Source organism: Bradysia coprophila (assembly GCF_014529535.1).
Source record: "Bradysia coprophila strain Holo2 chromosome X unlocalized genomic scaffold, BU_Bcop_v1 contig_35, whole genome shotgun sequence".
Classification (NCBI taxonomy): Eukaryota; Metazoa; Arthropoda; class Insecta; order Diptera; family Sciaridae; genus Bradysia; species Bradysia coprophila.
Genome location: NW_023503325.1, coordinates 1386247 through 1398000, shown reverse-complemented (window position 1 = coordinate 1398000; position 11754 = coordinate 1386247). Strand labels below are relative to the sequence as shown.

At 33.7% G+C, this 11754-nt stretch overlaps 1 protein-coding gene across 4 annotated transcripts in view; it reads left to right on the top strand.

Annotated features, from left to right (window-relative positions):
• The first annotated feature begins 7459 nt into the window (after positions 1-7459).
• Positions 7460-11754, top strand: part of LOC119069418 — a 186683-nt gene continuing 182388 nt past the window's right edge. For 2 of the 4 annotated variants that reach the window (XM_037173465.1, XM_037173466.1), the window contains exon 1: positions 7460-8131. In XM_037173465.1, coding sequence (XP_037029360.1) covers positions 8096-8131 — 36 coding nt within the window. In that variant the 5' untranslated portion in view covers positions 7460-8095. The remainder of the gene's footprint in view (positions 8132-11754) is intronic. The other 2 variants (XM_037173469.1, XM_037173468.1) reach the window with 1 other exon arrangement.

Below are 11754 nucleotides of genomic sequence, written 5' to 3'. Positions count from 1 at the left end.
ACCTATGCATGCAGCCTCTATTCCAGTCCAGTCAATTTTAATAAAATTGTAGATAAACTTAACCGAGCAAATCTATAGATTGGCTTCAACAGTTACATTTAAATTTTTTTCGTAAACTAAATAAAACTGGTACCACTACTTGGATGGATCAGACTCCTCGAATGAAAACTTGTCTAAATTTTTTTAAAGCGACTCTCATTACAATTTAATTTTATTTTCTGAATTAGGTTATTAAAATATAAGGATTTGTCTAATTGTAAATAATACTCGTGAAAATTCGTGTGAAATTATTTCACACTCGTCACACTAATTGTAACAAGCTGCGTAGAGTGTTAAATCCATATAAACACTCACAACCAGTTTTGTTTGTATGCGTGAGTCAGCTGAAGCAAACTAAGGTTGACATTTGTTTACCCTTTCCTGTATCTTAAAATGCGTTTTAGCGTATTCGATAGAAGATCTAGCATCCGAAGCTTGTTCTCGAAACTTCTTTTTTCGCTACGAAGTAACAAGAAAGACATTATTCGCAAAATATTTCCAATTTTCATACTCCAATGTCAATCAAACTCAATCTCGAATCAAAAAAGAGGAAAATTCAAAGAGGAGGGTGGTATTCCCACTCGTCAAAATAAAATTATTTCATTTACATTGCCATAACACGTAAACATATTTATACCAATAAAGAACATTCTCAAAAAATCATCGTGATTTTATCGTTACGGCCATTACATTTCGGGTGTTTTTCTGTCGTAAGACCCTGACTTTCGGTCGAGGAATTTCTTCTGGTCAAAGTTCAGTCATTTTTGAAAACGGAAATCGGCAAGAACACTAAGGCCTATTTGGGGTTCATTGTGTAACTCCTCCGTTTCACCATAATAAATTCCTTTCGGATTTGATTAGTCATTTGCTACACCTATAGTAAAGAACTTGCAATCGGCCATCTCTAACTTCACTTATTTTCTTCAGGTGTAATCTCAAGGATCAGCATCGAAAAACTGCTTACAAGATGCTTTGTAGGTTCCGGTTGAGTCCCTGTACGTCTAAGAATTCGAGACCTCCAACTTATTCAGACTGGAACTCACTAATTTATTGGTTTCTGCGTTACATTCCTCCAAAGTGTGTAGAAACGCCGAGAAAAATCGCCAAGGACTGACGAAACACCAGAAATAGAAATATTTCGTGGCGTTTCGTCACATTTTGGCGATTTGATTATTGATTTGGTTGGTTCTTACAAGGAAATAAATCGTTGTAATCTTTGGTTGTTACACTTAGAAGGAGATAACCTCCGATCTTCCACTTTGTGATATGTAGAAATTGACCTCCCAGACGTACGAAGAACATGTTGAACATGTTACTGTATGAAAATGACCGTATTGTAGTGTATCTTAGATTCAATACCTTCAAGAAATAAAGATAATAGGTTTGTTCCACCCATTCCATAAAAACATTGCACGTAAGTATATTATTAGCATATTATGAACTAATGGAACGTTTTATTATCTGAATTATCTATGGTATGCTATACATTTCGGTTACCTGTAATCAAAGTCAAAGAGCGCTTTTGAACGCTTTGATCTGAATGGACTTATAATTTTCCACACTAAACTAAAAAAAACTCATTTCATTTTTGAACATAAGTGGAATTTTATGCTCGAACACATGTTATAAACTAATTAAATACTAATTTCATCTTACAGCAGCAAATAAGATCAAAATTTACGGTTCTAATACTAGTAGCAACTTTGTATCTATTTTTTGCAATTTAGTGACGGAAATAAAGCAATTCTTGCATGTTTCTAGTGTTTTTGCATGTTTCTAGTGTTTATAGTGCACAAGCCATCAATTTCCATGGAAACCTCAAGAATAGTGCTGAAGAAGTATAATATATCACAGGGACGTTAAACGGTAGATTTGGACCCAGACCTTCAAAAATCTCAGATATCTTTTCGTCCATTGAGGTCTAAATCCAACTAAAAGAAACCCTTTCTCCAGAAAATTCTCAAAAATCGATTAAATTTTAAGAAATTTAAATGACACCTTACACGACCCTCTACAGCTCGTGTAACTGGAGAAAGTTTTGTAAGAAAAGTGCAAGTTTTTGTTTTTTGATCACCTTTCACCAGCCACACAAGCTTCGAAGAATTATTTTAGAAAGTGGTTTTGGCTCCTAGGGTCGAAGTCCTTTCTAGGTAAATATAAAAAATTCCACTAGAAAATGCGTCTGATTTTGGTAGGCTGTTTTTCAAAAGAATCCCTCACTTCAATTTTTTTAACATACCATTATTTATGTCGACGTTATCGATAACAGATGAATAGCCTTTGTAACTCTTGAGTTAAGACTGACACCACTATTCGGGTATAACTAACTCTAATGTCTCAAGCTTCACACTTAGAGCCTTAATTGAGAGATTGAAGTTTTAACGTTAACATAAAAGAATGTCACAATATTTTGGTGAACTTCGTTAGTCAATGTCAAGGATCCTGACCCACCCATAAGGTGGGACCTAGTGATTTTATGTAGAAATTACCCATGTTGAAGAACTTTTCAATCAAAAACTTGGTACAGGTGTTGAAGTAATTCATACGATTTTTGATAATAGACAGTTTGCGCAAATAACGTATAAGTTATAAGTCGGCTTACAAGTTAGAAATTATAAGTCATATTTTCATAAAATAAGCTTTGCAAGGTTACCTAAAATTTCCTAACTTATAAGTTGACTTATAAATTATACGTCATATGCGCAAACTTTCTAATATTTCATTTTATCATTTTATTTTTTTGCATGGAAATAGTTCGTTTCCATCATAAATAGCAAAAGACGTAGTATCTACCAAATGCCGTAATGGTCGTCTCTGATTTTTTGTATATTAAAACAACTTCATAGCTTCAATTGGTAAATAAATAACTATTTTCATGTGGAAACAATTTTCTTCAGAATACAATCCCATATCAATGCATTTAAAAGACATGAGCAAACATGAATACGAACCTCTTATTTAATTGTACAAAAGTAGCAATCATAATTTCAATGAATGATTGAAAAATTCGCGCGACTTTTTTAACTACACATGGGGTCTTGTAAATTATAATTCAATGATTTATCTATGTATTTAATTTTCGTTACATGCAAATTTTGTTTGTTTTAGTGCTAAAGTTTATGATTTTTTTTTTCACATTTTGAATCGCTTTTTTTTCTTTAGCCAACTTTCAGAAAAAATGTACCTAGAACAAGAATTTGATGTTGACATTGAATTAAGAAAATTCATATATTATCAGCTTATTAAATATTATATACACTGTCTGATGATGGGTATGACTGCTCGTTGAATAGGCTTTGTAAGATTTTAATAATACATTACATTAATTGAAGTAGTAGGTGGATTGAAATCATAATTTAAAAACAATATTTAATTTTAACATGCGCATATAGTATACATATTCCGACTAGGTCGGGTTCCTTGACTGATGTGATTCCTTTTTGATATTCTTTTGTAGTATTTGGATGCTGTGGTAACCATTCATTATAGTAATCAATAGCCGAGCTCACGATTGAATGAATGATGAATGAATGATGAATGAATGATGAATGAATGATGAATGAATGATGAATGAATGAAGAATGAATGAAGAATGAATGATGAATGAATGATGAATGAATGATGAATGAATGATGAATGAATGATGAATGAATGATGAATGAATGATGAATGAATGATGAATGAATGATGAATGAATGATGAATGAATGATGAATGAATGATGAATGAATGATGAATGAATGATGAATGAATGATGAATGAATGATGAATGAATGATGAATGAATGATGAATGAATGATGAATGATGATGAATGAATGATGAATGAATGATGAATGAATGATGAATGAATGATGAATGAATGATGAATGAATGATGAATGAATGATGAATGAATAAATGATGAATGAATGATGAATGAATGATGAATGAATGATGAATGAATGATGAATGAATGAATGAATGATGAATGAATGATGAATGAATGATGAATGAATGATGAATGAATGATGAATGAATGATGAATGAATGATGAATTTGTGTTTTTTTTACTTATATCATGATTAAAATTATCCAATAAAAGTTTTTAGTTGAACTCAACAGGAAAGCTAGAAACCCATAAAAAAACAGGACTTAAAGATACAATCTATTAAGTGTATCACTTTTAATCGACGATATTGAATGAACTCATGAAAAATGGTAAGTTACGGAAACTTTCTTAAACCATTACATGGTTTATTTTGCAAAAATGTTTATAGCCTCTAACGTCATCACGTTTGTAGTTCGTCGAGATAAATTCTTGAGATGTTGCTTTTTCTGCAATAAAAAGTTGAGAACGTTGGAATTTCCGAACACAATCAAAACATCCTTCATAAAAAGAAAACAAAAACATCAAATTAATTTATTCTTCGCCGTCGTTTATATCATTTACGATGTACGTATATTATATAGTTCCTCTCTGTCTGTAGTTGACTAAATAATTTTTTTTTTCGTCCAAAATCTGCCAGTCATCAACACACTGAAAAAGTGTATCATTATTATTTAAAGTAGATTGGCGTTCAGCTCTTCCGTCTGGAAAAACCGACACCGCAATTTGTATACGAGTCTATTATCTACATTAGCGGTAATCAAATTATTTATATGATTTTTAAAGGTATGCTGCTGACCTGAAATGTCGTGGCATTAATTTTAATAAGGCGAAATAATGGAGAGTTTACCTATCGAAAAATGAATGTTAAGTTGACCTATTCGACTTGCGTTATGAAAATATACTTTTTGTCGCAGGTATATTGTACAAAAAAGACCTTGACAAGTCCTAAAAAAAGTATTATGTCACTCCAACTCCATCGTCACAATACCCACCGCGCGATGTATTTCAATCGCTATGCATCCTAGATTACGCTAGGCCAACCAGGTAAGTGGTAAAGGACAATCACACAATGAACTGACCCTCACATTGCGTAAAGCCCGACTAACAACGACATTTAGGTATAAAATGCACATTCAAAGATCTGTATGTGAGTCTCCAATTGTGAGATTCACCGTCATTTTGGTGTCAACATGCGATAATCCGATCCCCGTTAACTTAACGGCGTTAAGTTATAGAAGAAGTTATCAAGTTATACCTCCATGCAAAAGTAACAATATAGATGGTAAAGGATCATTCGTATACAAATCAGCCTCCGAATTGCGATTTCCAACCTTCAATAAGTTCATCAGTCCACTTATCAATTCATGCAGTTCTGAGTTCCACTATTCCATTTGACAGGCATTCTGATTGTTGATAGTTGATGATGCCTGATAGTTGATTAATCATGGTCGAAACGCGGCTTTCGTGCCGGAAAAATGGGAAAACTTCAATATTTCGAATGCAATCCGTTAATAAAAAGATGTCTTGACAAATTTCAGATATTTTTCCTGTGGTTGAGGTATATTTTCATACCTAGGACTTCGTCGCACTTTTCCTCCGTCCAATATGAAAAATACTATTCGTACCACGGACTAAAAGTCTTTTTAGCGTATTCGATAAAAGACCTCGCCTTCCGCTCTGTCTGGAAACTTCTCACACGCTAAAAAAAGACTTTTAGTCCTCTAGGTACGACTATTTTAATATTTTCCAAAAAATTGGACAGAGCAAAAAAAAATTGGCGACCGTACACACGTGGAATTTTGAAAACCGACACATTTTCAGTTTCTGTGCTTTACTTGAGTTTCTGATTTCTCCATATAAAAATGCATGCAAAATTCGCAAAAAACCAGTAAAACGCGAGACAGAAAATGTGTCAGTTTTCAAAATTCCGCGAGTGTATATCGCAAAACCTACTAAAATTGCATTATGTCACTAAGACCAAAAACGAGTGTTTTTTTACCCAGAAGTGGGATTTTTTGGTTTTGGCTCTTCTACCCGGTCAACGCACTCCAAGAACAGGCACTTGAATAGAATTAAATAAAAGGCCTCCACGACGCAGTAGTCTGAAATTCTCGTATAAATTAAGTTTTTTTTGTGATGGTATAGGCCACCGCGTTACGGGCGTTCCACACAAAATAAGAGGCCAAATGCCTGTAAGAAATCTGTTCTAGTGCCTGTTATTGAAGTGCGTTGATCTGGTGAGAGAATGTAACGTTTTCGGTCCGCATGTACCTCTCGACTCTGTCTGGACCGATCTTTTTATCGAGCCTATAAACGCACTGCAAGCACGATTGATTGAAGTGACAGCTGTCAGATAGAGTACTTTTTTTAGATGGACGCAAATCGCGACTTATTCTTAATTTTAGACATTTTTGGAAAACTAGAATCGAATTGGATTTAAAATATAGTACTTTTTTGTATGAAATTTCTTTCCAGATGTGTTTACAGTGTCAACATTTGTATGACACACTGTTCAGTTTCAATGCTCTATTTAGAGTACCACTCATGCTTGCTTGAAATGAGTTGAGACTATAAAAAAATAATACTTTCTTTGACAACTCAATCAGCACAACTCACACTTTTGACAGTAGAACAAAGACATTAGATTAATTTGTCTATGAGAACAACGATCCCTGAGATGATAAACGAAGCACCCGTGTCAAAGGACCTAAAATGTTAAAAACAATCTAAAGACCTAAAGATGTAGCATACATTCCATGGACGCATGGAAATTCATGTCCTGGAATTGTGAACAATCTTTAAATGAATACATTCTGTTTACTTTGTAGGAATTGTTGTACATTTGTAAGGTTTGTAAACAAAACTTGAAGAAGAAAGCTTTCTTGAGCATTTATTTTCAAATCGGAAACAAATTTTGACAAAAGACTAACTTTGATTGCAAAATTGTCTTCATATTTTAACTAGATATGAAAATTTCATCAACAAAAAATTATCTGAAACACAAAAACGAATTAAATTTGTTATGATAGCTACTCAAAACACTTCCCCTACATCAAAGTTTTTATTTTTATTTTTGATAAACATTAAATCATGAAACTTTTAGCGATGACTTGTTGAAAAATGCCGATCCGAACGACTAACAAAACGCCGAAATATATTCAAAATAAAGTGTCCACCGACCACCGAAATATTTTCTGTCGCCAGCATATATGCGATCGAATTTTCTTGTTATATTAGTAATACAACATTTTACCAACAGATGGCACAAACGATACATTTCGATGTTAGAGCGAAACAACTATACCATACAATTGCCGAAAGTGAAAATCGACATAAAGCAGATTCGACATAACGTTGAACGCACGTTATAAATTACGATAATACCGAAGTGGACGAGTAACATTTGATTAGTAATAACTTCAAACGGTCAGGCTGATTTCGCCATTAAAAGAAGTACAACGAAAATCAGTTTCGATGTGTGTTACTTGAATGAATCTAATGACAAACAATTCACAGAATTGCTGTACAAGATGCAAATTTTTTGCGCTCGAAAGTGATGCACGACCGTTTCGACGTACGGTTTAGATTACGTGTACGCCCTAAGAGAAAACATCATCTAACACAGTCGCATTAACGTCAATAACTGTGCGCAACGTTCCGACAGGCAGATGTGTGTTCGTTCTCTTCCCTATTACAAAAATATTCCATCTTTCTTTGTTCCGAAACGTTATATTGCATGCAATTTTTATTAAAGAATTATTCGGTTTCGATTGTGTGGATACCTTCGTGTAGATACTTTTTCAGACGTACGGTTGAGCTACTCGCGTTAAGATCGTTTGCATCATTTGCTCGCGTTGTTATTGTACTCGGTGGTGTTTTGTCCCAACAATTTACTGATAAATAAATAAAAAGAAATTATTTTATTTTGTGTTTATTTCATCAAATTTTTATCGAAATAACAAAAAAATTATTTGTTCAAACCATAATTATTAACCACATCAGCAGAGGATAACTTAAGGTCGCGGAAACTGGAAAGAACATGAAACGATGTGATTCTGAAACAAATTTTCTGTAAAAAAAAATTACATACAAGAATGGTATATGAACCAAAAGTGCTATTAAATTGTTAAGGGCGCGCTGATTATAAGTGGTAGTGAACATTGAAAACATAATATTTCAGAATGGGATAATGGCGTCTGAAAGGATCGAAAAGGATATAACAAAGGTTCGTTCACACCCGAATATGATTCGCTTATTTCTTCTTCTTTTTTTTTTTAATTTAATTGATTTTGTATGTTTGCACAATTGTATGTTATTCTAAAAAAAATGGCATTGTGAAGTAGGAAGGGAAGAAAAATGAATGAGAAGAGTACGATTCGGAATATTTTGCGGGTGAGCTCTTTTTGTTCGATATAAAACAAATATTAATATTTCGTCTGGCATTATATTTCTCGGAGAATTCGATAGAATGTCCATAATCTGATGTGAATTAGATATGGCGATGTGGTGTTATTACAAGTTCTTTCAAATTAGAAACTTTATTATTTTATGACTTAAACTCTTAGAGAATGGCCGGCAATAAAAGCCAAATTCTACATCCTGTTGTATAACGGAGTTTATAGGGTCATTGATATTAGGGTCGTTCAAAATTTTAGTCTTTGTGATAACCATTCCTATTTACATGAACAACTTTTTCTTTTAAATAGTCAAATTGCTCGGTAAACAAACTTATTAAAATCCATTCTTCCTGGTCAGACCACTGGTCCCCCGGCTTCGTATCGTCGCGTCGCCCTCTTTTTTCTACATATAAAAAATATTCAAAAAAAACTTTGACATTATCCTTATCCGTTACTGAATCAGTAACCCGATAGTTATTCCCAACGGTAAGACCGATCGATCGCTCCTGTTTTAGCAGATTTTGTTGTAGCGCACAATTTGTTGAAGATCTTATTATGAATATCTTATCTTAGGGAACTGATAAATCAGCCATCCACTATATCTAGCGCGACAATTCTCTGTCGTGATTTTCTTCAATAATTTCCTTAGTCAACTAAAACACAGAAGCTTCATTGATCATTTACCACACGTATGTGTGATCATTATTATATTAACACAATTTTTACGACTATTTCGGTTCGTCAATGAGTGGTATTAAATGTTTTATTATTATAAATTTAAATAACAGAACAGAGTTCTTGGAAGCACACAGTGTGTCTTTGCATTTTTTTCTCTCTCTTCTTTTTCTACAAACGCACACGGAATATAATACACGAGTTAGAAAACCGACAGCGACAAATAATAAAGTTTGGACACATTCACCACACACATGACTCCAAAATCAATATATATATGGCCCGAACCACGGAAATGTGGATTTGGTGTTTGGTGTTGATGAAAAATATTTTTTCAACTAATTTTATGGATCATGGCAGAACATTTCAATGACGATTTAGGTGCATCTTGCGATGCCTTGCTTGTTTCAAATGTCTGGCTACATTAACAAGGAAATAACCCGGAACTATGTTAATATGGTTCTCAAAAAGAAATTCTCAGACTCAGAGAATATATATTTGTTAAAGTTTCTCACAGTTCTTAGGAGGTTACATCAATCGCCATATTTTTGCAGGGGTATCGCGAAAAAGTTGGTACTTCTTGCTGCATTTTATTACGAGAAAATTGGAATTTAACTAAAATTTGGTTTGGAAATCACAGCAGAACGCAGGACTTGTTTTAGGGAATTTTAATTCTGAAAAATTCCGAAAAAGTTCCGAAAAAATCAAAAAAAAAATTTGCGGAAAATTCACAAAAGTAAGCCCTGGCTGACAGTACCAAACTTTTTGAAACAACTGCCCCAGTTGTGTAACCTTCTAGCAAGACTTTTTTTTAAGGCTATGGATCGGCGAATGATACCTTCTTCTTTTTTCGGCATGTCGAAAATCATTTTTAGAGTACGGTGGAATGGAACTATAGTCCCTCCTAGAAATAATCGACGAAGTAAACGCACGAACTATGTTGAGACAAAGCTATACAAATGTTCAGCTCTATTCCACATACTTTTTTGCAGACTCGAAGGCTACTGAAACCTTCATTGAGCTACACATATTCTGGAACGATTTTCGATTCTTTTGTTGACACGAATTCTGATGTGCCTTGTTGTTTAGTTAAAAAAATCGACTAAGGCGTAAACGAGTTCGCTTATATGAAACGCTAAACACTCATTACCTGAACCTTTTAGAAACAGCAAGTAAGAATCAAATAGAATCTGTCACTTATTTGTGTAAATGATCCATTATTGTTGGATATCAAATCTATTACTTCAATAACAATTACACGCATTTTGCTATAAAAGAAGGCCTTTGCCAGAGCTCTTCATTAACATTTGTCGTCTATGTCGATTGCAGGTTATTAGCCACGTTTATATACAATTAATAACGAATCACATGCCATCAGACAGACACAAAATGTTAGACATTTGTTTCTTAGTCACGTGGGAACGTGCAACAAATTTCATTTTTTCTGGCTTCGTAAATAATTGTTTATGAAAATATTTTTAAAGTAACAATCAAAAGTTTAGATGGAATCGTTTATAATTGGCACTGTCTGGAAATTGTGACAATGATGAGGGTAAACACCATTTTTACCTATGGCAAAATGTTGCTTTTTATTTAATCCCAATAAATCTGCGGTCCCATCGGACATCATTCCCATGCAGGGACTATTTTAAGAAATCGATTTTTCAAAAACTTTACTAAAATTTCTTAAAAATAGATTTCTTTTTCTAGAAATTTATTGAAAATTCGTTAAGAAAAATAGTTCCCCCATCACAGATCGTATCCAGAACTAAACATTTCAATGACAACAATTTGCTATCATTACAGCCGGCTATAAATCTAAATCTGTAATGTGTTCCACAGATTAAACCGTTCACCCGATTCATTGCTTGTCTGTGTAAATCCGATTCTCTGAGTGTAGCATATCAAAGCTAATTCATAATTGGCTTTGTCTTTATCTTTATCACATTATTAATGAAATATTTTCAAGTCTTATCTCTTCGAAAACAAAATATTGCAAAAAAGTTTATTTTTTTAAGGCAAACAAGCGAACACTTGTGTGGTATATATCAGTAAGATAAACAATTTTTATTTATTTATTTTTTTTTGTGAAAGATATTAAAGTAGAGATGAACGGGTTTTTATCCGGTCCGATCGGGATTGAGCGGATATGAGATTTTTCAAACTTGTTTATTGTTGATTTCTGAATGAAAAATTGTGCCGGACCCGGGCGAATCTTGATTGATATTAGATAAATTATGACCTACGACTAGTCTAGTCTAGCCGGACTAGATTCCACATTGCTGTTAGGGCATTCGAAGTGCGGTGAGGGATTCTTTTGAAAAACAGCCTACCGAAATCGGACGCATCTTCTAGTGGAATTTTTTACATGTACCTAGAAGGGATTTCGACCCTTGAAACCAAAACGACGTTCAAAAAAATTATTCGAAGCTTGTGTGGCTAGCGAGAGGTTATCAAAAACCGAAAATTTCCTTTTTTCTTTGAAAATATTCTCCAGTTACACGAACCATACAGGGTCGTGTGGGGTGTCATTAGAAAGGCATTGGTTTTTAAATTCATCCACACTGAAATATGTGCAGTTAAAGTTTTCAACCGAAGACTTACACTGTTCTCACAGAAATTTCTTGAAGTACACAAAACGTGCATGCTCGTGTGGGGTATCATTTGAAAGGTAGTTTTATGTGCTTTTGGGCCTAATAGGGTCTTATGTGGTTTGAATGTATATACGGGGAAATAGAAGTTGAAATGTTAAAGTGCCAATATTTCATCGCATCCA